The sequence below is a fragment of the Podarcis raffonei genome, chromosome 17 (genome assembly GCF_027172205.1).
Source record: "Podarcis raffonei isolate rPodRaf1 chromosome 17, rPodRaf1.pri, whole genome shotgun sequence".
Taxonomy (NCBI): domain Eukaryota; kingdom Metazoa; phylum Chordata; class Lepidosauria; order Squamata; family Lacertidae; genus Podarcis; species Podarcis raffonei.
In genome coordinates this window covers 41,706,614-41,732,323 of record NC_070618.1, presented here as the reverse complement: position 1 = coordinate 41,732,323, position 25,710 = coordinate 41,706,614, and the positions used below count along the sequence as shown (strand labels likewise).

The 25,710-nt window shown below is 43.6% G+C and overlaps 2 protein-coding genes across 23 annotated transcripts in view; both read right to left on the bottom strand.

The window, feature by feature from the left end:
- Positions 1-2,237: 2,237 nt before the first annotated feature.
- LOC128405119 (lysozyme C, milk isozyme-like) lies at positions 2,238-8,647 on the bottom strand. The gene is made up of 4 exons (XM_053371344.1): positions 7,117-8,647; positions 5,532-5,687; positions 4,069-4,147; positions 2,238-2,706 (listed from the first exon to the last, which is right to left on the bottom strand). Exons 1-4 carry the CDS (start codon positions 7,250-7,252, stop codon positions 2,637-2,639), a joined length of 441 nt encoding a protein of 146 aa, XP_053227319.1. The 5' UTR covers positions 7,253-8,647; the 3' UTR covers positions 2,238-2,636.
- A 5,033-nt stretch (positions 8,648-13,680) lies between these two features.
- Positions 13,681-25,710, bottom strand: part of MBD1 (methyl-CpG binding domain protein 1) — a 151,137-nt gene continuing 139,107 nt past the window's right edge. For 19 of the 22 annotated variants that reach the window (XM_053372054.1, XM_053372056.1, XM_053372053.1 and 16 more), the window contains one exon: positions 19,597-20,037. Coding sequence is in view for 2 of the 22 variants with exons in the window: in XM_053372072.1 (XP_053228047.1) it covers positions 19,981-20,037 (57 nt within the window). In the remaining 20 variants the exon portion in view is untranslated. Of the gene's footprint in view, positions 13,761-19,244; positions 20,038-25,710 lie in introns of those variants that run through there. The other 3 variants (XM_053372073.1, XM_053372071.1, XM_053372072.1) reach the window with 2 other exon arrangements.

Here is a 25,710-nt window from a genome sequence, read left to right as displayed (position 1 = left end):
TGGCAAGTAGGATCCTAGAATGCAACAACTGATTAGCCTGCTCCAGGAGGGAAGCAGAATCAGCCAATCAGCCAGGACTCATTGTGTAAAGAATGTATATAAAAGCCTGAGGTTTTGGGGCGGGGAATCAATCACTGTTTTACAAGCTGCAATAAGGAGCATGAAATCACTGCAGGGCTCCAAGTATATTTCAGGTACAATAACCAAATAAACCTACAAGTAGGAATTGACATATTCAACCAAAAGCCATTTTGCAAGCAGAATGGGAGCACTGGATTTGACTGTTAGTCACATTTAGCATCTTGCAGACTGTAAATAAGAGAATCTGAAGGTACTACACTAGAATGGGGCTGGGACAGGGGCAGAGGACAAGGCAATCAACAGAGGGAGGGGTAAGAGGGGATTGAGGTGCAGATGAGAGGTGAAGATTATAAATATAGAATTTAGTCAGGGAAAGATGATGCTGTAAAGGCTAAGGAGGAGGCAGGAAGAAAAAGGAATTGGTGCCTGGCTGCAGTGTGTGGAGGCTGTTGCAGGTTGGCTGTGGACCAAGCAAGAGGTAAAGATAGTTGAGGCAGTAACCTGTTTTTCCTGGCTGGAAGCCATAGCAGAAACTAGATGGCATGAAATCATAGAAGATGTGAGTTCATCTTACTCAGAGGCTGACTACCCTCAGACAATTCAGAACCTAGGGCAGGCTTCCTCAAACACGGCCCTCCAGATGTTTTTGGCCTACAACTACTGTTATGTACTGAAGTTCTCACCCTGGGCCAGCAGGGGGATACTGTAGATAGTTTTCACTCAGGTCCACTGAGTGGAGAGAATGGTGCGCTTGGCAAAAGAGGCACTGGCGCGCCTGGACCGGGAGACTGGCACGAGCGGGTCGCTGAATACTTGTTCGTGCAACACATCACCCCTCATGCAGCCACAGGGCGGAGTCCTGCTGAACTGCTTATGGGCCGCCGCCTCAGGTCACCGCTTGACCGGCTGCACCCGGACTTTGCCATGGCCGAACCCCCAGGCTGTGCCAACGCGCCACGGTCATTTGTTCCAGGAAACCAGGTCTTTGCCCGGAACTATGTGGGGGACATTCCTTGGGTGCCAGCCACAGTAGTGGGAGTCACTGGACCTCGCTCGTACCAGGTGGCACTCGAAGACGGACGCTTGTGGCGCCAGCACATAGACCAGCTTAGGCGCAGGGTTGGGGACTTGGACACTACCGGGGTGCCCCCAACTGCGCTTGTGGCTCCAGGAGAGACACTTACAGATGGCGAGGCTCCACCTACACCTCCCTCGCAAACTGCCAGCATGGAGCCGAACCAAGCCGCTTCAGAGGGTCTGCCAGACTTACCACAGACTCAGACCACTCCACTTGCGGAGGCTCCACCCACAGCAGCGGATCCAGGGGATTTGGTTTCAATGCCACCTAGGGTCGCACCACAGCCTCAGCAAGAATTGTGTGGCCCCCCGGACTTGGCTACCAGTCCCCGGCGGTCTGGCAGAGTTTCCAAGCGCCCAACTTATTTAAAGGACTATGTTGTTGGACATGTATCACTGTTGGTCTAAGTATGGGAAATGTAACCGATATGCTTTTGTGCCTAATTGAACCATTACGTGTAGTGCTGTATATAAGGTAACCATTACGATTGTAACTAACGCCTTATCTCGGTGGGGAGGGGTGTTATGTACTGAAGTTCTCACCCTGGGCCAGCAGGGGGATACTGTAGATAGTTTTCACTCAGGTCCACGTCAGTTATTTTAGGCGGGAAACCCTGGGTTGTTGTTGCTACAATGTTGATAGCTGGCTGCCTATAAAAGCAGGCCGGCTGAGCTGTTTGCTGTTCAGTTTTCTGTTCCAGCTTACAAAATAAAGAGCTGCTTTGGAGAAATCGCTGTGTCGTCTGCCATGTCTACCCACTATTCAACAACTACCATGATCCCTAGCTAGAAGGACAGGGGTCAGGTCAGGGATGATGGGAATTGTAGTCTCAAAACATCTGGAGGGCTGAGTTTGAGGAAACCTGACCTAGGGAATCACATGGGATGGGCAGCAGAGAGAAAGGAACCTTGCACCATTGTCCTGGGTAAAACAAACAGGTAAAGGCCCTGCTCTGTGGTCCTGGCCTGTGTCTGCAGAAGGGGAGGCTGGAGTGGAACCCGCTTATGCAGAGCTGCCCCCAGCTAACCTAGCTGAAACAGTCACATTGAAATCAGTGCAAGACTTACAGTCATGGCTTACTGAAGTCACATTTATTTCAGTGGGAAGTAAGTGTAACTAACCTAACCTGGATCCATCCCAATGGTTTTTTTCCCAAGTTCAGAAGAGTACTCGATGCTATCTATATTGACTTGATTCTGATGTAATATTTTCATATAATCTTTGTCTGAATGGAATCAATTGAGACACGTTTATAGGATTCATCCAAGTTGAGGGTTTCAGGAAGATTCTCTTTAAAAAAAAAAAAAGGTGTTTGTTAATTTTGAAGATTATCCTGTCATTTGATCAAATGGTCCTCCGGTTTTAGGCCTGCCGCCTTCATCAGTTAGCTGATGCAGGATGTAGTACCACTAACTACCCTATCCAATCAGAACAGCTTGTGGTGAAAATACGGTAATAATAAATGGATGCCTGTATTTCAAGGCTTATTGCATTCCCAATAGAGTATGGAAGGCATAGGATGTAGGCAGTATTCTTCAAAGGGCTTCCTAAAAGAGAAGAGAGAAAGAAACAACATTTATGAGAGACAGGTTGGGGCAGTTGGCATTTGCCTTAATAATCTATGTTACCAGCTGGAGGACCAGATCCAGAAATGGTCACCCCTACAAGGGTGACTTTGGACAGAACCACACCTGTCAATCACCTGATGTCACATAATTGTTAGGATTTCACCCCTCCCTACGCTACAGATAGGGATCACTTGTCAGAGCACATGTCTGTATGTAATGCATTTCAGCTGCTGATTGTTAGAGCTATATAACAGAAAGGGAGATCTGTTTGTTCTCTCACAGTGATGTTTTGTTTCAGTGTTCTCTCCGAGGAAGAGAGAGAAAGAGGAGCCATGTTTACTTTGAACTGTTATGTTTGATTTCGTTGCAATAAATTAGGATTAGATGTTACACCTCAAGGCTAACGCTTCTATTTTGGATTCTGCTGGTTGTGTGCTCATGTCCCATCAGTGTGACGGGAGACCGGAGTGAAGAATCCCGGGCGATGCTGCACTGGGGGAAGGCACAAGGCCTCGGCATTATCTCACAACAATTATATCAGGTGATATTAAATTTCAGCCACAGTTTCAAAAAAAGATTCTTTCTTTGCAGATGCATTTTGAATTCAAAAATTATTCCAGCACTGCAAGGTGCTTGGGATTTGGCACCAAGTTCAGCAGAGGCCGAAAAGGAAGAATTGAGAGCTCCAGGGTCTTCCTTTTAAAAATAAGGCAGTGGCTTTACATGTCCCACAACTGATGTCATATTTCTATTTATGGTATCAAGAGATGAACAGATGGGCATGACTTGGGACAAATGGCCTCTTAAGACAAATGGAGAGGCCTGGGGGCGGGCAGGGTGTCTAATTAGGCCTGTCAACTGGAGGCTCCCAACTGGAGTTTTTTTTGTTTTCTAAAAAAGCACCAAAGTGTAGAACGAGCTTCACACTGTTCTCTTTCATTATTACATCATGTTTCTAATTTTATTCTGAATTTGCACCATTGGATGATATCCATGCACCCATTTACAGATACTCTGCTGTTCCCCACAAGGAAAAACAACAACAGCCACCCCTAAACTCTTTAAGCAGAATCTTAAAGAATATGTACTAGCTGAGCAGACCATCATGGTGATCAACTAGTTCTTCATTTTGTCTTGCATTATTTCTTCCACCATTTATCATAATAGACTGTTCTATTGTAAAGGACTCTTGAAATGTACTTAATAAACAAAAGAGTATGGGGCTGAAAGCAGTTCTCTTTTCTCTGCCTTGTAAAACAGAAAAGTTTGTGCTCGATTTGATTATATGATATTGTCATTTATATTTTCATTCTTAGACACTGGTGAGCTGATGCCACTTACCAAGCTAACATCCCATTCTTGCTTGCAGAAACTTTCTTTGCACACTCAACATCATCTGCGATATTGTCATCCAGAAACTCTGCCAGGAAAGTTATTGAAGTTGGCATTGAAGGACAAATCAGGATAGAATAGGGGCTTCTGTTGGTGTATTCTCCACCTTGCTACCTACCATCTGCCTTCCTGAGGTAGCTAAGGTAGTCTCAGCAGCAGTGCTGAAATCCCTCAGGCTCATGGTTCTGAGAGACTTCAACATTTGTGTCATCTCTATCTCACTGGAAGCCACAACCACAGCAGGGCAATGTCCTGTTGGATTCCACTGCCCAAGGCAGCTGCTTCAGCCCACCTGATTGTCTCAATCATGAGTCTGCATCAAGTTACTCCTGCTCCTGCTCCATTAATGGGTCCTTCACCCCTGATGGGACTGAGACTTACTTGGCCTCAGAAAAATCTTCAGGAATGAAGGACCCATTAAATTGGTTTGCCCCCCCAAAACAGATGGATCCAAATAGTTTCCTAGTGACTCCCATAGTGTCTCCTGTCACTGCTGCAAGTGATTCTGTCAAAGCTCTGCTTGGTCTTTGAAAAATGCCTCTTTTTATCTTTTGAAGGCTTCATTGTGATCAATGGTTTTAATGATGTGAACGAGTCTAGGCACGAGTCTAAGCTCAACAACTTGGCCCCCCCAAAAAAAGAACCTCAACAACTTTTGTGTCCGGATTTTACTTTCTGAAATATGGCAACCTTACATTAGTCACATTGCAAAGAACAAGAAACTGCAGTAATAATGGGGAGGGATTAAGTATTTGAGCCAAAGTTCCCTAAGTCTCCTCCACAAAACCCCTTTTCAAATACCAAGACTCAGTCCTGAAAGATATAAATAACAAAAAAGGGGTGCCACTGAGCATGCAAAGAGTGCCTGACACTCATAATTGAGCAGGCATAATTAAGCCACAGCTTGCGAACCAAAGTATGTTGCTAGCATTCAGGCTTAAGCTCTGCCACATTGTGGAGAACCTTTATGGCTCCACAGGCCAGATCCTTATCAGGATCATGCCCATGAGCCAAATTTGATGGATGGGTGACACTTATCTGTCAGTCATATGACATCATATGATATTGCATAAGCATATCCCCCCCCGGTCAAAATCCCTTGTGTGGGTTTACCACTTGGGAACCACACCTCAACAGACCAAAGTTGGTGCACTGGGAAGCTCTGAACATAGGGCTGACAAACTGCTTATTTCTCGGGTCCCCGCTGTTGATGGGGAGGGGAGAACGAAGACTGGAGTTTGCAAGTGACAGCAGTGTGGGGCTTCTGCAACCTTGTTTCAGAGGAAATCGCTTCGCATGCCAAGCTGGAGACCCTGGTGGGCCACGAAGGGCCCCAGGGAGCAGATTCCCACCCCTGAAATAAACAGTTCTCCTTGAGTTGCAAAAGGCAAAAGCAAAGAGTCACCACTTACTCTCACAGTCAATACTGCATAGGTTTTTTGTGGGATGCTTTCCATTGTCACACCACAACAGACCACTCAAATAAAATATTCCATAGTATGGATGGCCATCTGTGTACTCATAGTGTTGCGTGTCAAACTGACTTGCGAACAGGACCAAACACAACCCTGGGAGGAAAGCACAGATTAGAAAGGTAGAATGCTTTTTTGTTTCCTACGTATCAAGTGCAAAACTTCAAAACAGGAAATTTCATATTATATGACTCAATATTTCAGCTAATTACATTACAGAATGTTACCATTACAGAGTTGCCATATTCCAAAGAGCCAAAACCCAGACAACCCACCACCACCAACGCACATCTTCATCAGGTGGCTGGCATGAGGATGGAAGGGAGAGAGGGAGAGAACATACCAGGAAGGGAAGCGGCTGGCGGGAGCCAGCCCTGTGCTGAGAAAGAAATGTTCCCCGGACATTTTGCCAAGTTCTGAAAATTTCCCCTGGACACCATTTTCAGGAGCGGAATCCCGTATATGTCCGGGAAATCCAGGATGTATGGCAGCCCTAACCATTAACCATTCTCAAATTTGGCATTAACCATTCAAGATTCAGTCTTTCACCTAGCGCAGGTGAAAGGTTTGTTTTTCATAATATTTTTCTTTAGCATAAAACACATATACATACAAAATAGATATGCTAATGATGCTATTTGTTTATTATTTTTATAAATGCCACAGAAAAACCAGAAAACTTGATTATTTACACCAACGGAGCTTCCTCACAAATTGATCACAATTTTAAAGGAATAAATAATCTACTCTTAACCCTTCCAAATTCCTTTTTTATGTAACCTGTTACCATGCTTTATGTAATTCCTCATGATAATTTTCTCTATTTTTTAGAATGATTGTTAATTTAATGAGGGCAGATTTGATGGAGTAGTCCCACCAGCGAATGCCTGAGCAAGGACTTTCCCTAGCATATCTGGGCTTCCCATGCCCCCCCAAAATTTTCTGGGGGAAAACAATAACAACAACCCTTGCAGGCAAGTAGAAAGAACTGATAGAGCAATCTGCACTGAATTCCTCCCATCAGATTCAACTGTTTGCAGGTTTTTCTCAATAGAGACCTTTGCAAAACTGCATAAATGCACAATCTGAAACACATATTTGAGGATGTTCACCTTTAATAACACTTAATAAACAAACCACAATGGTAGAACCTGAAAACTCTCTTTTTTATCTCTTTTACCACATAGTACCAGAACTGTTTTGCTCTGTTACACTCCCACCCCAAGAAGTAAAAATCACAATTCTGAAAATAACAGGACATTTTTTGAATTTTTTTTGAAAATGTTCTCAATGCCCAATTTTGTTTCTATGGGCCCATTTTGAAAAAGTGGCACATCTGCAAATATTAAACAATGTCAGAGAAATCATAAACATTTTAAAGGACACTCTAAACATCAAGAAAATAATGAATTACAACAAACTCAATCCATAAAAAGCCTTTAACAAAACCATAGCAGGTGGCAGTTAAATTGGACCTAAATTAATTCAAAGAAGCTAAAGGGAGTCAAGCACCTAAATAACTCACAGTGTCCTACTCCAATGTCGTGGTAACCATCCAGTCCTCGTCTTATTAATTCATCTTGCAGCTCGCATTTTAGATACTTTTTGGACTCGGATGCTAAAATGAGTAGGCAGAGGAAGGCAAGGTTCAGGGCCTTCATTACCACAGATCTCTAAGAAGTAATATGTCCAGAGTCTTGAGTTTTTATAGCTGATGGATGTAGACTTGGCCGGGGTGTCCAAGTCTACACCTCTTTCTACAGTGAGGGCTTAGACCAGGGGTCAGCAAACTTTTTCAGCAGGGGACCGGTCCACTGTCCCTCAGACCTTCTGGTGGGCCGGACTATATTTTTTTTTGGGGGGGGGGAAATGAACAAATTCCTATTCCCCACAATGCCCCAGAGATGCATTTTAAATAAAAGGACACATTCTAACATTCTACTCATGTAAAAACACGCTGATTCCCAGACCATCCACGGCTGGATTAAGAAGGCGATTAGGCCAGATCTGGCCCCTGGGCCTTAGTTTGCCTTAGAGGCTTAGAGGTTGCTGAGTTGGTGCAACAACAGGCTAGAATGTCCCTAAGCTGCCTGTGTGTGTGTGTGTGTGTGAGAGAGAGAGAGAGAGAGAGAGAGAGAGAGAGAGAGAGAAAGAGAGATGTTGTCTATGTTAAGTATAGGTTAACAATAGTGACTCAATACCCATTGAGCTAATCACCCATCTCCTACTACCCTTCTGAGAAAAACCCCACCCCACCAGATAAGGGTCTGGTGACTTCTGCTTCAGAGTATCTGAAGAAGTGTGCATGCACACAAAAGCTTATACCAGAACAAACTTAGTTGGTCTATAAGGTGCTACTACAATTTTTATTTTTTATAACACTAGTGCTTTACTTATCTTTCCTGCAGAAATTGTTATCAGGGGAGAGCTTCTTTTGACAAGAATGGATTTTCATGCAGCAGATTGCTCCCCACTATTAGCTCCTATTTGCTGACCATTGTAATCCATTAAGCATAAATATGCTAAACAATACACTCCATAAATATACTGACTAGATTGCTCTGCTGCAAGCTAGCAGCATAGCAATCTAACTTGGTGCAGTAGTATGGCACTTCTGGCCCACGGACCTCATCAAGGCAGCCAGATCTCCTCACCTGGCCTGCAAGGCACCTTCAGTCATACCACACCCAGCAGCCTGACACCTGGTGTTGTCATGGGTGTAATCAGCAATTGGGCAGGTAAAGACTCAGCTGGGTCAAAGGGAATTTGCAGGCACAGGCTGAACATCAGAGCTTGTGAAGTGCCTACTGGAAACATTTGTCTTTCAACAAGCCTTTTTAGTTGAGATATATGCCAGTCTGAATCCATATTGTGTTTTAAAAGATTTTTTTTTAATTGTTGTTTTCCTCCTTTGTGAGAGAAGGCAGGATATAAATTTATAAATAAAGAAATTATTATTATTTATTCCCCACTCATTGGGGGTTGCCCCAGCCACTCTGGGCAGTTTCCAAGATAATATGAACACAAAACTAAATATAAAACATTAAAAACATCCTGACACAGAGCTGCCTTCAGATGTCTACGGAAAGTTGTATAGTTGTTTATCTCCTTGACATCTTGGCATTCCACAGCACAGGTGCAACCACTGAGAAGGCTCTGCATGCTTCCCTGTAGCTTCACCTCTCACAATAAGGGAGCCCCGAGAAGGCCCTCAGAGCTGGACCCCCATGTCCTGGATGGGGGTGGAGGCGCTCCTTGAGGTATACGTAGTTGAGGCTGTTTAGAGCATAGGTCGGCAAGCTAAGGCGCGGGGGCCAGATCCAGCCCCCTTCTGGATCTGGCCCGCGGACGGTCCGGGAATTGCCACGTGGATCAGCGTGGGGATTCTGATTGTTTGGGCTGTGCCATTTCCCTCCCCTCTCCCTCACACACACCGCGTCTGCACCTCCTCCCTCCCTCCTCCTGGCTTCTTCCTGCCCTGCCTAGAGGAGGAAGGGGGCTGGGCTTTGTTGAGCTGCAGTTGGCTGAACGCCATTTTAAGCAGCCCCTCTCTGGAGCCAACCCTTTCACGCCGCTCGTCCTGCCGTCGCCACCAGCCCCTGCTGCTCGCAAGGCACAGGTAAGCAGCTACTGGGGTTTACCTGTGGCTTCTCTGCTGTGGAGAAGAGAGAGGAGAGTTGGGGGGGATTCCCCCCAAAAAACAATATAGTTCCCACAAGGTCTGAGGGACAATGGACCAGCCCCCTGCAGAAAAAAGTTTGCTGACTTTAAAGGTCAGCACCAAAACCTTGAATTGCACTGGTCACTGTAGTTCACCCCTCACAGAGTTACAGTTCAAAGCAACCCTTAACAAGCTACAGAAATCCTTGAGGGAAATAATATGCTTTTAATGCTTATGCACCTTGTGTCTAGTCTGCACCTGTAGAATGCACTTTGCACTTTTGAAAAACGGTTTGACCGGATATCAAATACCCAGTTCCTCATTTCTGGCAGCATGGTTTGAATTAAAGGAGGGATCAAGGCCACTGTGTTCATCCAAATAGTTTTCTTTCTCCAACGCAATAATCTCATTTCTTTCTTCTTTCTAAAGATAAAAGGCAGATACAATGATATTCCCTTATACATTTTCGTTCATCATTTCCCACGGAGTTTCCTGTGGGATGAAGAATGGTTTGTTCTCATTTTTAAAATCAGCTTTGATCCTCATCTGGGAATTAGGGTCAGCTAAAATGATGCATTTGATCTGAATCATTAAGAGTTTCTATTCTGGATGGAGATCAGAGAAGGTCAGGATGACAGAAACAATGTTCAAGATAACAAATTCACAGGTCTGCACCTGCCTGAGTATATATTGAGTACTTTTGTGCCTACAAGCCAAATGTATTTAGGGAAACAAAATACTCCTCCCCCACAAACACCTGCTCACAAACACATTTAAAAGGGTATAAGATGTTAATCTTTGACTACAGTGAGAGAGAAAGAGAAAGTCTAAGTAAGCAATTGTTAGGCTAATCTGCTTTTAGTTCTGGATGTCACTCGCTGCTCACAATAAACCACAATAAAAATTGCAAGAGGATTTTGAACACTTCAGGGATGGAAGTAACATGCAAAAAGCAGCTGGAAATTAATAGATAGAAAGAAAATGAGTGACATGATGTCAGGGGCTCAGGAGCAGAAGCACAGGGGAGAGAGCAAATAGAGAGCGAAGGAGAGGAATCCGAGGGGAGCGTAGGGGAGTATGACAGTGACCCGAGAGATTCCATGAGCTTCTCCAGCGAATCAGAAGATTCCCAGAAGGGGGCGCCTATGGTAAGGACAAGAGGGGTCCCAGGGGGGACGCACCAGAAGCAAGGGGCCAGCGGGGACTCCCAAGGGAGCAGCGGAGGATCAGGACCAGCTCCCCCACCAGAGCGCAGTGGGGGGGAAGAGTCACATGAGTCAGGACCAGCCTCTCCAGCGGGGAGAGAAGATGAGTCAGGGCTGACCACGCCCCCGTCGGAAAGTGGGGAAACGGAGGGGAGGTCAGGTCCAGCTAGCCTCCCCGAAGGAGGGAGCAGTGACACAAGTGTAACGGTCAGAAGGAAAGTGGGAGGCTGCGCGCGCGCGCGCGCGCGCGCCAAGTTCAAATGTGCAGGAGCGCGGGACAGCAGAAAACCCGGATTGGGAGCCAGGTCCTAAAGCCCGAAGGAGGGAGGGGGAAGAGTCAGGGGACTCAGCGTCAGAAGAGTCTAGGAAGGGTGAGACCCCGACGGGCAGGCGGACCCAGAGGAGGAAGGAACAGAGGAAGAGGTGGAGTAAGGCTAGAGTCTTAAACTGGTGTCAGGGGGGAGGAGATTCAGACGGAGCTTCGGCGGTCTAAAGTCAGAGACGTAGCGTTGCACGCTGCGCGTGTGGAAGTGAAACTGAACTTCAATAAAGACTTTTATACTAAAGAACGAAGCAGCATTGGTCTTCTGTGAGCTGGGACCTCGGGCAGCGCTGACACATGATAACAAAAAAATAAAGTAATGAATGTGATGTCAGTGAATCAATAACAACATTAACAAGTTTACAAATATCTATATATATTACCGTATTTTTTGGCCCATAGGGCGCACCGGCCCATAGGATGCATCTAGGTGTTTTTTTTGGGGGGGGGGAAATAAAGAAAAACATTTTTATTCCCCCCCCCCCGGCACGGGGCTGGGGAAGCCCGAGCTTCCCCCGACCCCAGCCCCCAGAACAGCCCCCAGAACTTAATTTTTCTTGTTTTATACATTTTTGCCAATTTAACCATTGTTAAATACCACCTATACATCATTTTCATGTAATTCTCTTTAAGTAAGGTACAGGCTGTGAATTTTATATCATTCTTCCATAGTCTTTCCCAATCTGTCATCTGTATATTACGTCCCACATCTTTTGCCCTGGTTTCCCATTCTAATTAATATTATACATATTTGATAGTAATTTAGTATCACTTTCTATTATTTCTCTCTGGAAATTTGAAATTTCACCTTTTTATTATTTTTAATTGGAAATATTGTAGTCAATCTGTTATCTTTCTTTTTACTCCTTGAAATTCCTTCAATTTTAATTGATTATCTATTTCCGTTAACAGCTCTCTATATGTTGCCCAATTATGTTTCATATTTACTTTTTTCATGGATAGTGCTTCCAGCGGGGAAAGCCACCATAATGTTTTTTGTTCTAACAAATCTTTATATTTTCCCCAAACTTAAAAAATCACATTTCTTATTATATGACTGGAAGCTTTTATGTACTTTTGCCTTCTGGTAGGAGGTCCCAAGATGGCGGCTGTAACAACTTCTCCTTTGTGAACCCTCCGGTTTACAAACTTTTATAGCCTTTTATAGCTTCTGGTACCACAAGTACGCATGCCAACCAAGTCTATTACCATGTCCTACTAGATCTAGTAATTCTGTGTTTTTTAATGTTATCCAATCCTGGATCCAGCAAATGCAAAAAGCTTCATAATATAATTTTTTATCTGGCTGATGTCCTGCCACCATGAAAGAGGAGAAGCTACCTCTTTCTTTAAGGTCTGTTAATAATTTATATTTTATTCTTGGCTTATCACCTCTCCAGATAAATTCTGCCACTCTTTGAAGCAACTCACATTGCTTATCACTGGGATTGATTGAAACATTTTTGGCAATACATTCATCTTGATTACCAATATCCTTCCTAATAATGATAGATTCATTCATCCCCAAATCCCTAAATTCCTTTCTTTATTTCCATATTTTTTTCATAATTATCTTTGGATATATTTATATATAATATATTCAAAAGTTGTGTAGTTTTTTATCTCCTTGACATCTGATGGGAGGGTGTTCCACAGGATGGGCACCACTACTGAGAAGGCCCTCTGGCTGGTTCCCTGTAACTTGGCTTCTTGCAGTGAGGGAACCACCAGAGGAGGACCTGTGTGTCCCGGCTGAGGAATGGGGGTGGAGACAGGTATGCAGGGCCAACACTGTTCAGGGCTTTAAAGGTCAGCATCAACACTTTGTTTTTGTTTTTTTTAAATAATTTTTATTAGTTTTCTTTTCTAACAACAAATATCAAAATCATTTCCAAACATACATTCTACATTTCCCCTCCCTTCCCGTTGACTTCCTTCAGCTTCCCCTCTGGTTTGTTAAATGATACAATCTGCTATTCCTTATCTGTCAAAACGTTATTACAATGTTATTCATGCATTTTGTTAAGTAAAGTTGTGAATGTTTATTCAAATCCTGCTACCGAGTCCATTTCTTTCAGTTGTTTCTGCAGATAGTTTATGAAAGGTTCCCATTCTTTTTTAAAATCACTGTCTTTTTCATGTAGCTTATCCGTTAGCTTTGCTAATTCCGCATAGTTCATCAATTTTTGCTGCCATTGTGCTTTTGAAGGTATTTCTCCAGTCTTCCAGTTTTGTGCTATTAGGATTCTTGCCGCTGTTGTCGCATACATGAATATTTTCCATTTCTCGTTCGGCAGTCCTTGATCAGAAATACCTAGTAAAAATGCTTCTGGTTTTTGTACAAACGTCATTTAAAAAAAATTTTTTTCCAGTTCGGAATGTAGTATTATAAAAAAAGGGAGATGATATATAACGAGCACCAACACTTTGAATTGTGCTTGGAAATTTACTGGGGTCCAGTGGAGATCCTTTAGTGCTATATGGTACCAGCGGCTGCTCCCAGTCACCAGTCTAGCTGTCGCATTGTGAATTAGTTGTAGTTTCCAAGTCATCTTCAAAGGTAGCCCTATGTAGAGCCCTGCAGTAAGCAGGGAATAAAAATGGGGTCCCTTCAAGGGGTTCAGCTTCTTAAGTAAGACTGGACCTTAGGAGAGAGCGTACCTTTTAAGGCTCAAACCTGTCAGGAAGTGAACAGTTTTCATCCTTGTCTGACAAAAATTACAGATGAGGTTGGTGTTTGTTGGTTTCCCATTATGTTTCATGGGGGTGGGGTGGGGGACCCAAAGCTTTACAAAATGAGAAGAGATGAGGCTCTGAAGTGAAGCACATTGTCAGACCAAACCTGAGACAATGCAACCCTCTATAGAAGTCAAGGCAGGTTCTGAAGCAAAAACTTTCTTCTTTGTGTAACTCCACCAAAAAGGCACTTGATATAATAACGATTTACCCGACCTTCATCACAGTATTTCTCATAGAGTGGCCTAATGGGTGAATGAAACACATTGGTTATTTAGCATTTGTCCAATGCTACAGAGTTATTAAAAGAAAATAGTTCTGCAAGACTGAATTTGGCAACAGGAAGACTGGCCACAAAGTGCTACAGCTGTGCACCCAAACAAGTCAAGGCCAATGGGGGGGAGAGATCCAGCCATTGCTCGAGTCGGGTTGACAAACCCTGGGATCACCATGGTGATCCAGAGCAATCTGGGGCTTTCATGGTGGCAGGACATCAGGTAAAAAGAAGGAGACACCACATTAAGAGGGACGTACCCAACCAGTTGAATGCTAAAGTAGGGAGTCAAGAGATAAAAGGAACAACTGGCAAGTTTGGCCTTGGAGTTCAAAACAAAGCAGGGCAAAGAGTTCTGCCAAGATAACAAGCTGGTCATCACAAACACTCTTTTCCAACGACACAAGAGACGACTCTACACATGGACATCACCAGATGGGCAGCATCGAAATCAGATTGATTATATTCTCTGCAGCCAAAGATGGAGAAGCTCTATACAGTCAGCAAAAACAAGACCTGGAGCTGACTGTGGCTCAGATCATCAGCTTCTTATAGCAAAATTCAAGCTTAAACTGAAGAAAGTAGGAAAAACTACTGGGCCGGTAAGATACAATCTAAGTCAAATCCCTTATGAATACACAGTGGAAGTGAGGAACAGGTTTAAGGATTTAGATTTGGTGGACAGAGTGCCTGAAGAACTATGGATGGAGGCTCGTAACATTATACAGGAGGCAGCAACTAAAACCATCCCAATGAGAAGGAAATGCAAGAAAGCAAAGTGGCTTCCCAACAAGGCCTTACAAATAGCGGGGGAGAGAAGGCAAGCAAAATGCGAGGGAGATAGTGAAAGATACAGGAAATTGAATGCAGATTTCCAAAAAATAGAAAGGAGAGACAAGGCGGCCTTCTTAAACGAGCAATGCAAAGAAATAGAGGAAAACAATAGAATGGGAAAAACCAGAGATCTGTTCAAGAAAATTGGAGATATGAAAGGAACATTTCGTACACAGATTTACATAATAAAAGACAAAAGTGGAAAGGACCTAAGAGAAGCAGAAGGCATCAAGAAGAGGTGGCAAGAATACACAGAGGAACTATACTAGAAAGAAATGGATGTCTCGTATACCCCAGGTAGTGTGGTTGCTGACCTTGAGCCAGACATCCTGGAGAGTGAAGTCAAATGGGCCTTAGAAAGCACTGCTAATAACAAGGCCAGTGGAAGTGATGGTATTCCAACTGAACTATTTAAAATTTTAAAAGATGATGCTGTTAAAGTGCTACACTCAATATGCCAGCAAATTTGGAAAACTCAGCAGTGGCCAGAGGATTGGAGAAGATCAGTCTACATCCCAATCCCAAAGAAGAGCAGTGCCAAAGAATGCTCCAACTACCGCACAATTGCACTCATTTCACACACTAGCAAGGTTATGCTTAAAATTCTACAAGGCAGGCTTAAGCAGTATGTGGACCAAGAACTCCCAGAAGTGCAAGCTGGATTTCGAAGGGGCACAGGAACCAGAGACCAAATTGCAAACATGCGATGGATTATGGAGAAAGCTAGAGAGTTCCATTGACTTCATTGGCTTCATTGACTATGCAAAAGTTTTTGACTGTGTCGACCACAGCAAACTATGGCAAGTTCTTAAGGAAATGGGAGTGCCTGATCACCTCATCTGTCTCCTGAGAAATCTCTATGTGGGACAAGAAGCTACAGTTAGAACCAGATATGGAACAACTGATTGGTTCAAAATTGGGAAAGGAGTACGGCAAGGCTGTATACTGTCTCCCTGCTTATTTAACATATATGAAGAATTCATCATGCGAAAGGCTGGGCTGGATGAATCCCAAGCCGGAATTAAGATTGCCGGAAGAAATATCAACAACCTCAGATATGCAGATGACACAACCTTGATGGCAGAAAGTGAGCAGGAATTAAAGAACCTTTAAATGAGGGTGAAAGAGGAGAGCGCAAAATATGGTCTGAAGCTCAACATCAAAAAAACTAAGATCATGGCCACTGGGCCCATCACCTCCTGGCAAATAGAAGGGGAAGAAATGGAGGCAGTGAGAGATTTTACTTTCTTGGGCTCCATGATCACTGCAGATGGTGACAGCCGTCACGAAATTAAAAGACGCCTGCTCCTTGGGAGAAAGGCGATGGCAAACCTAGACAACATCTTAAAAAGCAGAGACATCACCTTGCCAACAAATGTCCGTATAGTAAAAGCCATGGTTTTCCCAGTAGTGATGTATGGAAGTGAGAGCTGGACCATAAAGAAGGCTGATCACCAAAGAATTGATGCTTTTGAATTATGGTGCTGGAGGAGACTCTTGAGAGGCCCATAGACTGCAAGAAGATCAAACCTATCCATTCTGAAGGAAATCAGCCCTGAGTGCTCACTGGAAGGACAGATCGTGAAGCTGAGGCTCCAATACTTTGGCCACCTCAAGAGAAGACTCCCTGGAAAAGACCCTGATGTTGGGAAAGATGGAGGGCACAAGAAGAAGGGGATGACAGAGGACAAGATGGTTAGACAGCGTTCTCGAAGCTACAAACATGAGTCTGACCAAACTGCGGGAGGCAGTGGAAGACAGGAGTGCCTGGCGTGCTCTGGTCCATGGAGTCACGAAGAGTCGGACACGACTAAACGACTAAACAACAACATCCCAACCAGTTGTGTCTTTCTGGAAAAACATAGTGGTGGAGTGGATGCCTTTGGATGCAGCGGGGCAGGCTTCTCTCCTTCCCACCTAGTCTCTTCTTCCAACCTGATACCCCCCCCCCAGCCCAGGACAGGATGGCATCCTATACACTTAGCAGCCGGTTGCTGCTCCTTTGTGATATGCTGGCTGCTGTTCCTTTCTGTACAGGTTGCTGCTCCTTTGGGGAAGGCCAAGCAGGGAAGGTCCTCACAAATGATCAGCACCCTGAGTTCAGCTTGTTCTTATTCCTATCTCATGTGATTTTCCTCTCTACTTTTCACAACAAAGTGGCCTAAAGCAAAATCAAATGACACTTAAATGCTATTTAATATGCAATGTGCTGGTCTGAATGTACCCCTTTTTCACCACCTAATAGAGTTTCTACTGAAGGTTCTGATTAAGTAATATTTTTCAGCCATCTTTTATTTGTTTGTTTGTTTGTTTGTTTCTAGAAAAAAAGGAGCTGATGCTACTCACCAAGCAGTCATGTCCTTTGTACTGTTGACAATTCTCTTAACACACAGAGCATCATCTGTGATATTATCATCTAGGAAGTCTGTTTGGAAGTTAATGAAAATGAGTTAATGAAGAATCCATCCAAGACAAAGCCCAACTAAAACCCCAAATACAGTGTTATGAGTTTGTGGGGGTGAGACTCTCCTAAATTCCTGGACCCAGCAAGGGTTGAAATATATAAGCCAGACTAGCTTCTTTGTTAGGAGACAAGACATTAAGAAAACAAAGGAAAGGTAATGGGCCATTAAGGAAGCCAAGGAGAGGGGGCTCTGTGCCAGATGTTAATTGGGTGGGGCCCCTCCTCCAGTTCACAGTTTGGAGACAAAGCCAGAGATTAGAGTTGAGTTGGCTGTGATGTGACTGGTGGAGGCGGGAGGTTGCAGGCTGGAAAAGGTGGAGGAAGAGCACAATGTGTTTTGATCCAAGGCTGTGCCTGTGGGAGAAGCAAGACCATCTTGTGATGGTGATGCTGTGAGCCCCTCCATCGTAGCCTCAGGTTGTAGTTGGTTAAAAAAAAAAAGGTAAATGTACAATAAACAGTTATGTATTATGTTTACTGTACATAAAGATTAGGATATTGTATTGTATTGTATTGTATTAGGATATTCATGGGGTAAATATTTAATGCATAATTAAGCATATATGTTTTATGTATAGGATAATGTATCTAATTTTTTTCATGGGGTAAATCAGTTAATGTACTATATACATTTAGCCCACAAAGGCGACTATGGGGCGCTGAGGGAGCTGGTGTTTCTGGGTCATGTGGCTAGCAGGACTAAACTGCTTCTGGAGCAATGGAACACCATGATGGAAGCCATGGAAACACCATTTACCTTCCCGCTGCAGCAGTACTTATTCATCTACTTGCACTGGTGTGCTTTCAAACTGCTAGGTTGGCAGAAGCCGGGACAGAGCAAGGGGAGCTGACCCTGTCATGCGGATTCAAATCACTGACCTTCCAATCAGCAAGCCCAAGAGGCTCAGTGGTTTAAGATCACAGCGCCACCCGCATCCCTTATATGCATTTCTTGATGAGGAGCATGGAGATGGTGTGTGTTGCACATTAGATCAACCAATTAAAGCACACATGGGAGAAGAGGTTCTCATTCCAGTTTTCCTTCTAGACTACATGCCAAGCAAAGATGAAAGTGGCCTGTTGCTCTTAGAAACTCACTAGTTAGACCAGCAAGCAGTAGCTCACTGTCAAACACAGTCCCCTTCTGACAGAGAGGATTCTGAAAGGGAGGGGGGAGAACCAGAGATGACAGGCAGCGAGGAAGGTGAAGGTGAGGGGGAAGAATTAGAGAGCAATAGAAATCTAGTGCCTTAACACAGTGAGAGCGAGAGGGACTTATCTTGCTCAGGAATGCACCCTGGCAGTTCTGATAGGAACACAGAGTGGAGAGAACAAGATGCAGCAGAAGAAGGGGGAGGACAAGAAAGCCCCCAAAGCAGGCCTTTGAATGTCTAGCAGAAAAGCATCAAACAGGGAAAAGGAGGGGGAAGGGGTGGAGAGTGTCATGTTTCCTCTGGAAGAGGGTAGATCTGGCAGCTGATGAATGATTGAATGAAGCTCAGACTGTTGAACCCGATAATTACTAAATAAATCTAAGTAATAAAACTGTTGGAGGTCGCGTCTTGTGTGGAAGAGACTACCAAACCTGACAGGAGAGTTCAAAACTTTCTCCACACAGGCACCACAATATAAAATCATTTCCAATTAGAGTTAAGATCCCTTATTGTTTTATGTAATGTAGATTTTTTAAAAAGAGAGAATTACCAAATCAATAAATTGGGCTTAAAAAGGTAAAGGGACCCCTGACCATTAGGTCCAGTCATGACCGACTTTGGGGTTGCGGCGCTCATCTCGCTTTACTGGCTGAGGGAGCCGGCATACAGCTTCCGGGTCATGTGGCCAGCATGACTAAGCCGCTTCTGGTGAACCAGAGCAGTGCACGGAAACGCCGTTTACCTTCCCACTGGAGCAGTACCTATTTATCTACTTGCACTTTTAATGTGCTTTCGAACTGCTAGGTTGGCAGGAGCAGGGACCGAGCAACAGGAGCTCACCCTGTCGCAGGGATTCCAACCGCCGACCTTCTGATCGGAAAGTCCTAGGCTCTGTGGTTTAACCCACAGTGCCACCCGCGTCCCCAAATTGTGCTTATTCAGTGTTAATTAATGGCTTGGGACCATCTTGGAAGAATTATCACCTTTCCTATGAGTTTGCCTGTGCATTTAGATCTTTCTATGGAAGCTTGTTTATGTGCTTCCCCACAAGAGTTGGGTTGGTGGCCATACTGAGACTCTATATCTGCCTAGGGGAGCCCGCTTTTCCTCCTTCATCACTTCATGAAGGCCTTTCTTTTCCAGCAAGTATCTGGCCTGTATAATTTATTTCTGTAATCTGCTAAAGTGGTTAGTCATTAACAGTTTTTATCTGCTGTACCTGCATCTCTTTTTTAATGTGATTTTTAGTTAATGTTTTATTGACTGGTGGTTTTTAACATTGTAAGCCAAGCCATTTTAGGTATTGGAAGGCAGAATAGAAATAGTTTTAATAAATTAATAAACAAACAAATAAATTGGGAGAAACAATCCTTAATGTAACCAGTCTTTAGCTAGTAAATAATCCAAACATTCTTTAACCAGAAATTTTGTCTGTGTGAGACTTGGTTTCTGAACAAGAGTTAATTTTCCCCAAGGACAGTTCCCTAAAGTAACATCTGTTAAATATATGAAATATAATGCAGCGAGGAAATGCAGTGCCTTTTCCTCAATGCTGAGATAGCACAACCAGAAAGAAAGAAAGAAAGAAAGAAAGAAAGAAAGAAAGAAAGCTCTTTTCTTGGATCTCAGAAGTCACTTACTGTCACAGAGTGTGTGGCATTTATTCTGAGAGGAGTGCCTCCCGTTATCACACCACTCAAGGCCACTTAGCTGGAATATTCCATAGCGTGGGACACCATCTATATTCTCATAGTAGAATGTGTCGAGTTTGCTTGACTGATCAGCTGCACAGAGATCTAGTAGGAAAGCATAACATGACAATCAGGAACGTACAGGGATGTATTTTGTTTCCTAAAACAATTTCAGAAATATTAAAATAGAAAAATGTGGTTATTTGGCTTAGTCAAATTTCAGCCTCAGCCTTGATTTCAACACTTTGAAATTGCTGTCTTCAACAATTCTCAATTGTGATTTATTGATTCAAACTTCAGTTTTCCTTGTACACCATTGGCAAACAGCAAGCAGTGCTTATAAACTAACAAATAACTTCTAACATGTTTGTGATTTATTACAATGGAAAGGTTTGATCACCCAAACAGGCAAAACTCACACTGTTCTGCAAAGATGCCTTTAAATGGATCCAGTCCCAAAGGCTTCAGTGCGTAGTAGAAGTCACAAATGCTGTATACTTTGGCCTCGTATGCTATTGCTATGAGTAGGCAGAATAAGGCAAAGGTGACAACCTTCATTGCTGCAGGTATGTGGAAAGGTCCAAGGAGTCCAAGGGCTTTTATAGTCTGTGGCTCTGCAAATAACATTTGTGTGTCATTGCAGAGGACTTAATGGTTGATGCCAGAGCTGTTGGCTCGCACTTCTGTGGGCAGCTCTAGATCTTACAACCATTGTAGGAAACATTGGCTTTTGGACATCCACAACACATATTCACTGGTGTTCTTTTGTGAATATTTGTATTTATATGGTCTATTTGCCAGTATATTTTATATTTGTGTGTGGGCATTTTTTAAGAAAAAAGAAAAAACAATAGTAAAAGAAGAAATGGAGCTAAGCTGAGCTCTGGTCACCACACATGCCTTCCTCTAAAGAATCCTGACATCCTAGTTAGAAATGCTAGGAATTGTAGCTCTGTGAGGGGTAAACCACTGAAAAAGACACTTCAATAACTTAAGGGACACTGTAAGTCCGCTAGGTCCTCGTGTGGTTCCCTTGGTCAGAGAGGAGTAAAAACGGACACCAACCAGAGTAACCTGAAGTGAAGTGGCCAAGAAGCCTGACCTTTATTTGGTATAAAGCAAACTGCTATAGCAGGGTCCTACCTAATCCAACAGGGAGAAAGGCAAGACCCTGAACAAAAGAAGACATTGACTTTTAAAAGTTCCCCCCATATCCCAGAATACAGTTCAGACATGGTCATCAATACATCATTGCTGGTCCAGGGGTTGTAACCTGAGTTTCCTCCCTCCTCCTGACCTTCACCAGACACCCACTGATGACAGAAAACAAAGCTATTTACCCTCGAGCTAAGTAAATCACAGTCTCTTTGTGTCCTGGTCTGAATCCATTCCTGGTTCACCACATCACCTTTGTGATTGTGATGGGTGGCAGTTTGACACCTGGACTTGACACTCTCTCTAGGGCAAGGTTCACTGAGTACGTGACTGCACGCCTTGGGATCCATGGCTTCTGGAGTCATATTTCCCAATCCTTTTTCTGAGTGGAACAAAAGTGGAATGGAGAAGATCTGGTGGTCAGCTGATCTTTTGTGAATATATATTAGTTACCTTAGTCTGCAACCATCTGCAAAATGCCTTGACCTAGACAGGAAGTAATTAATAAAAGTTGCTACAGTGAAGCCTTGCTGGCTTGGTAAGATTTTCTCCCTTGACAGAAAGGGTTGAATGGAAAGGAGTGCGATGTAAGGCTATAGTACCAGTGATATGTACCCTAGGTGGCGCTGTTTGCTAACGTTGATTGGTCAAAGCTTGACAGATCATTTTGAATACAGTGTTTTGCACAAACAGTCTACCCACATTATTGAATCAGTGGCACTTCTCCTGTGATCAATTGGTGGTACTGGCTGCCCTTATGTACGGGGGCTGTATAATAACCAAGTCTTACCTTAGGATAATAGCAGGTAAGTGTTTATAACAGGTAAGTGAGACAACTCATGGTTTTCTTGTGTGTAAAACCTGGATGGGATTACAGAGTGCTAATAGTTCTTCTGCTTCCTCCCAACAGGTGTGATATTGCTGGAGGCACTAATTGTTTTTCCTATTTGGAACAAGTCTGGGCACATCCTAGTGTTTTGCATAATCATTTATGCTTGAGCCCACATCCTTGCTGATGTGTGAATAAAATGTGTGTTTTTTCCTTATCACCGCCCCACTGTTATTTGTTATTTTGTCTTGCTTGTGTGACCCTTTTAACAGAAACAATATTAAGGAGGACAGGCATGGCTACAAACATGTTAGAATCTATGGGTTTGATTCCCTGCAATAAATCAGGACCTTGCAACTGTTCTTCCAATGGCATAACTGAACATTACCATACAAAAATTCCAAAAGGTCAACCCCCCTTACCCTCCGTTTAGAACGCCACAGTTCCTAGGATGGCAGGGGTGAATTATGTGCTTTAAATGTATGGTGTGTCTAAGAGGCAATAAATTAGTGGCAATTGGAACACAAGCTGAGGAGATGTCATACAGAATCAGAATTCAAAATGATCTTAACAGATCAGAGACTTGGGCCCAAGCTGACAAAACAAATTTTCATAAGGACAAATGTAAGGTTCTGAACTTAGGCAGGAAGAACCAGATGCACAAATATAAGATGGGGGACACCTGGCTTACTAGCAGTACATGTGAAAAGGATCTCAGGGTCGTGGTGGACCACAAGCTTAACATGAGTAAACAGTGTGACGCAGTAGCAAAAAAAGGGCATGCTATTCTAGGTTTCATTAACAGAAGTCTAGTGTCCAGATCAAGGGAAGTAATAAAGGTAAAGGTAAAGGGACCCCTGACCATTAGGTCCAGTTGTGACTGACTCTGGGGTTGTGGCGCTCATCTCGCTTTATTGGCTGAGGGAGCCGGCGTATAGCTTCCAGGTCATGTGGCCAGCATGACTAAGCTGCTTCTGGCGAACCAGAGCAGTGCACGGAAATGCCGTTTACCTTCCCGCCGGAGCAGTACCTATTTATCTACTTGCACTTTGACGTGCTTTTGAACTGCTAGGTTGGCAGGAGCAGGGACTGAGCAACGGGAGCTCACCCCGTCACGGGGATTCGAACTGCTGACCTTCTGATCAGCAAGTCCTAGGCTCTGGTTGGCAAGTCCACAGCGCCACCTACGTCCCTTAATAGGGAAGTAATAGTACCACTCTATTCTGCCTTAGTCAGACCAAACTTGGAATACGGTGTCCACATGTGCAGAGGAGAGCGACCAAGGTGGATGGTCAAGGGTCTGGAAAGCAAACCTTATGATGAACAGTTGAAGGAGTTAGAATCATAGAATCATAGAGTTGGAAGAGACCACAAGGGCCATCGTCCAACACCCTGCCAAGCAGGAAACACCATCAGAGCACTCCTGACATATGGTTGTCAAGCCTCTGCTTAAAGACCTCCAAAGAAGGAGACTCCACCACACTCCTTGGCAGCAAATTCCACTGTCGAACAGCTCTTACTGTCAGGAAGTTCTTCCTAATGTTTAGATGGAATCTTCTTTCTTGTAGTTTGGAACCATTGCTCCGTGTCCGCTTCTCTGGAGCAGCAGAAAACAACCTTTCTCCCTCCTCTATGTGACATCCTTTTATATATTTGAACATGGCTATCATATCACCCCTTAACCTCCTCTTCTCCAGGCTAAACATGCCCAGCTCCCTTAGCCGTTCCTCATAAGGCATCGTTTCCAGGCCTTTCACCATTTTGGTTGCCCTCCTCTGGACACGTTCCAGTTTGTCAGTGTCCTTCTTGAACTGTGGTGCCCAGAACTGGACACAGTACTCCAGGTGAGGTCTGACCAGAGCAGAATACAGTGGCACTATTACTTCCCTTGATCTAGATGCTATACTCCTATTGATGCAGCCCAGAATTGCATTGGCTTTTTTAGCTGCTGCGTCACACTGTTGGCTCATGTCAAGTTTGTGGTCAACCAAGACTCCTAGATCCTTTTCACATGTACTGCTCTCAAGCCAAGTGTCCCCCATCTTGTATTTGTGCCTCTCATTTTTTTTGCCCAAGTGCAATACTTTACATTTCTCCCTGTTAAAATTCATCTTGTTTGTTTTGGCCCAGTTCTCTAATCTGTCAAGGTCGTTTTGAAGTGTGATCCTGTCCTCTGGGGTGTTAGCCACCCCTCCCAGTTTGGTGTCATCTGCAAATTTGATCAGGATGCCCTTGAGTCCATCATCCAAGTCGTTGATAAAGATGTTGAATAAGACCAGGCCCAAGACAGAACCCTGTGGCACCCCACTAGTCACTCTTCTCCAGGATGAAGAGGAACCATTGATGAGCACCCTTTGGGTTCGGTCAGTCAGCCAACCAGTTACAAATCCACTGAGTGGTAGCATAGTCAAGACCGCATTTTACCAGCTTCTTTACAAGAATATCATGGGGCACCTTGTCAAATGCCTTGCTGAAATCAAGGTAGGCTACATCCACTGCGTTCCCTTCATCTACCAGGCTTGTAATTCTGTCAAAAAACGAGATCAGGTTAGTCTGACATGACTTATTTTTCAGAAATCCTGTTAGAATCCAGTACTAAGAATTTGTCAAAAATGTACAACTTGCTGCTGAAATGGAATACACAAGATGAAACGGTTAAATCAACTATGATTAAATGGGCTCAGGACATTGGTCATAATATTTTGTTTGCTGATTGGGAAAAGTTGTGGACCACCGGGATGAAGTTTACGGCATGTAATGCCTTAAGAGAGAATATTATGAAAATGATCTATAGGTGGTACATAACCCCAGTCAAGCTTGCAAAGATTTACCATTTGCCTGACAACAAATGTTGGAAATGTAAGGAAAAGGAAGGTACATTCTTTCACCTCTGGTGGACGTGCCCAAAGATTAAGGCATTCTGGGAAATGATCTATAATGAACTGAAAAAGGTATTTAAATATACTTTCCCCAAGAAACCAGAGGCCTTTCTCTTGGGTATTGTCGGCCAGGGGGTGTTAAAGTCAGACATAACTTTCTTTATGTACGCCACAACAGCAGCTAGAATACTTATTGCAAAGTACTGGAAGACACAGGATCTACCCACACTGGAAGAATGGCAGATGAAGGTGATGGACTACATGGGCTTGGCAGAAATGACGAGCAGAATCCGAAACCAGGGAAAAGAAACGGCGGAAGAAGAATGGAAAAAGTTTAAGGACTATTTAAAGAAATATTACAAAATTGATGACAGCTAGAATGATGTTGGACTAAAGTAAATGGTTACTATTAGTAATGGTTAAGACAAGGAGAATAAGGATGATTAGCTTAAATTTATAGCAAAATAAGGGAAGATTTGCTGAACAATTGATTAGAATTTGGAATACAGAAACGGGAGGCATGAGGAAGTCGAAGAAGAAAGGTTTAAGAAATTAGGACATGAAAGGGTACTTATTTCTTGTTTTGCTTCTTTTTTTTTTGTCTTCTGTTTGTTTATGTATGTTTTGTTTGTATGAATATAAAAAATGTTTAATAAAAATATTAAAAAAAAAAAAAAGACTTATTTTTCAGAAATCCATGCTGACTATTGGTGATCACAGCATTCCTTTCTAGGTGCTCACAGACTGTTTGCTTAATGATCTGCTCCAGAATCTTCCCTGGTATTGATGTCAGACTGACTGGGCGGTAATTATTTGGGTCCTCTCTTTTCCCCTTTTTGAAAATAGGGACAACATTTGCCCTCCTCCAGTCTGCCGGGACTTCGCCTGTTCTCCAGGAATTCTCAAAGATGACTG

Coding starts and splice junctions, on each gene's coding strand:
- LOC128405119 (XM_053371344.1), bottom strand. CDS start 7,252: ATGAAGGCCCTGAACCTTGCCTTCCTCTGCCTACTCATTTTAGCATCC. Junction 5,688..7,116: donor CGACATTGGAGTAGGACACT/GTGAGTTATTTA, acceptor CTTTCCTCCCAG/GGTTGTGTTTGGTCCTGTTC. Junction 4,148..5,531: donor ATGCAGTATTGACTGTGAGA/GTAAGTGGTGAC, acceptor CTTTCCTGGCAG/AGTTTCTGGATGACAATATC.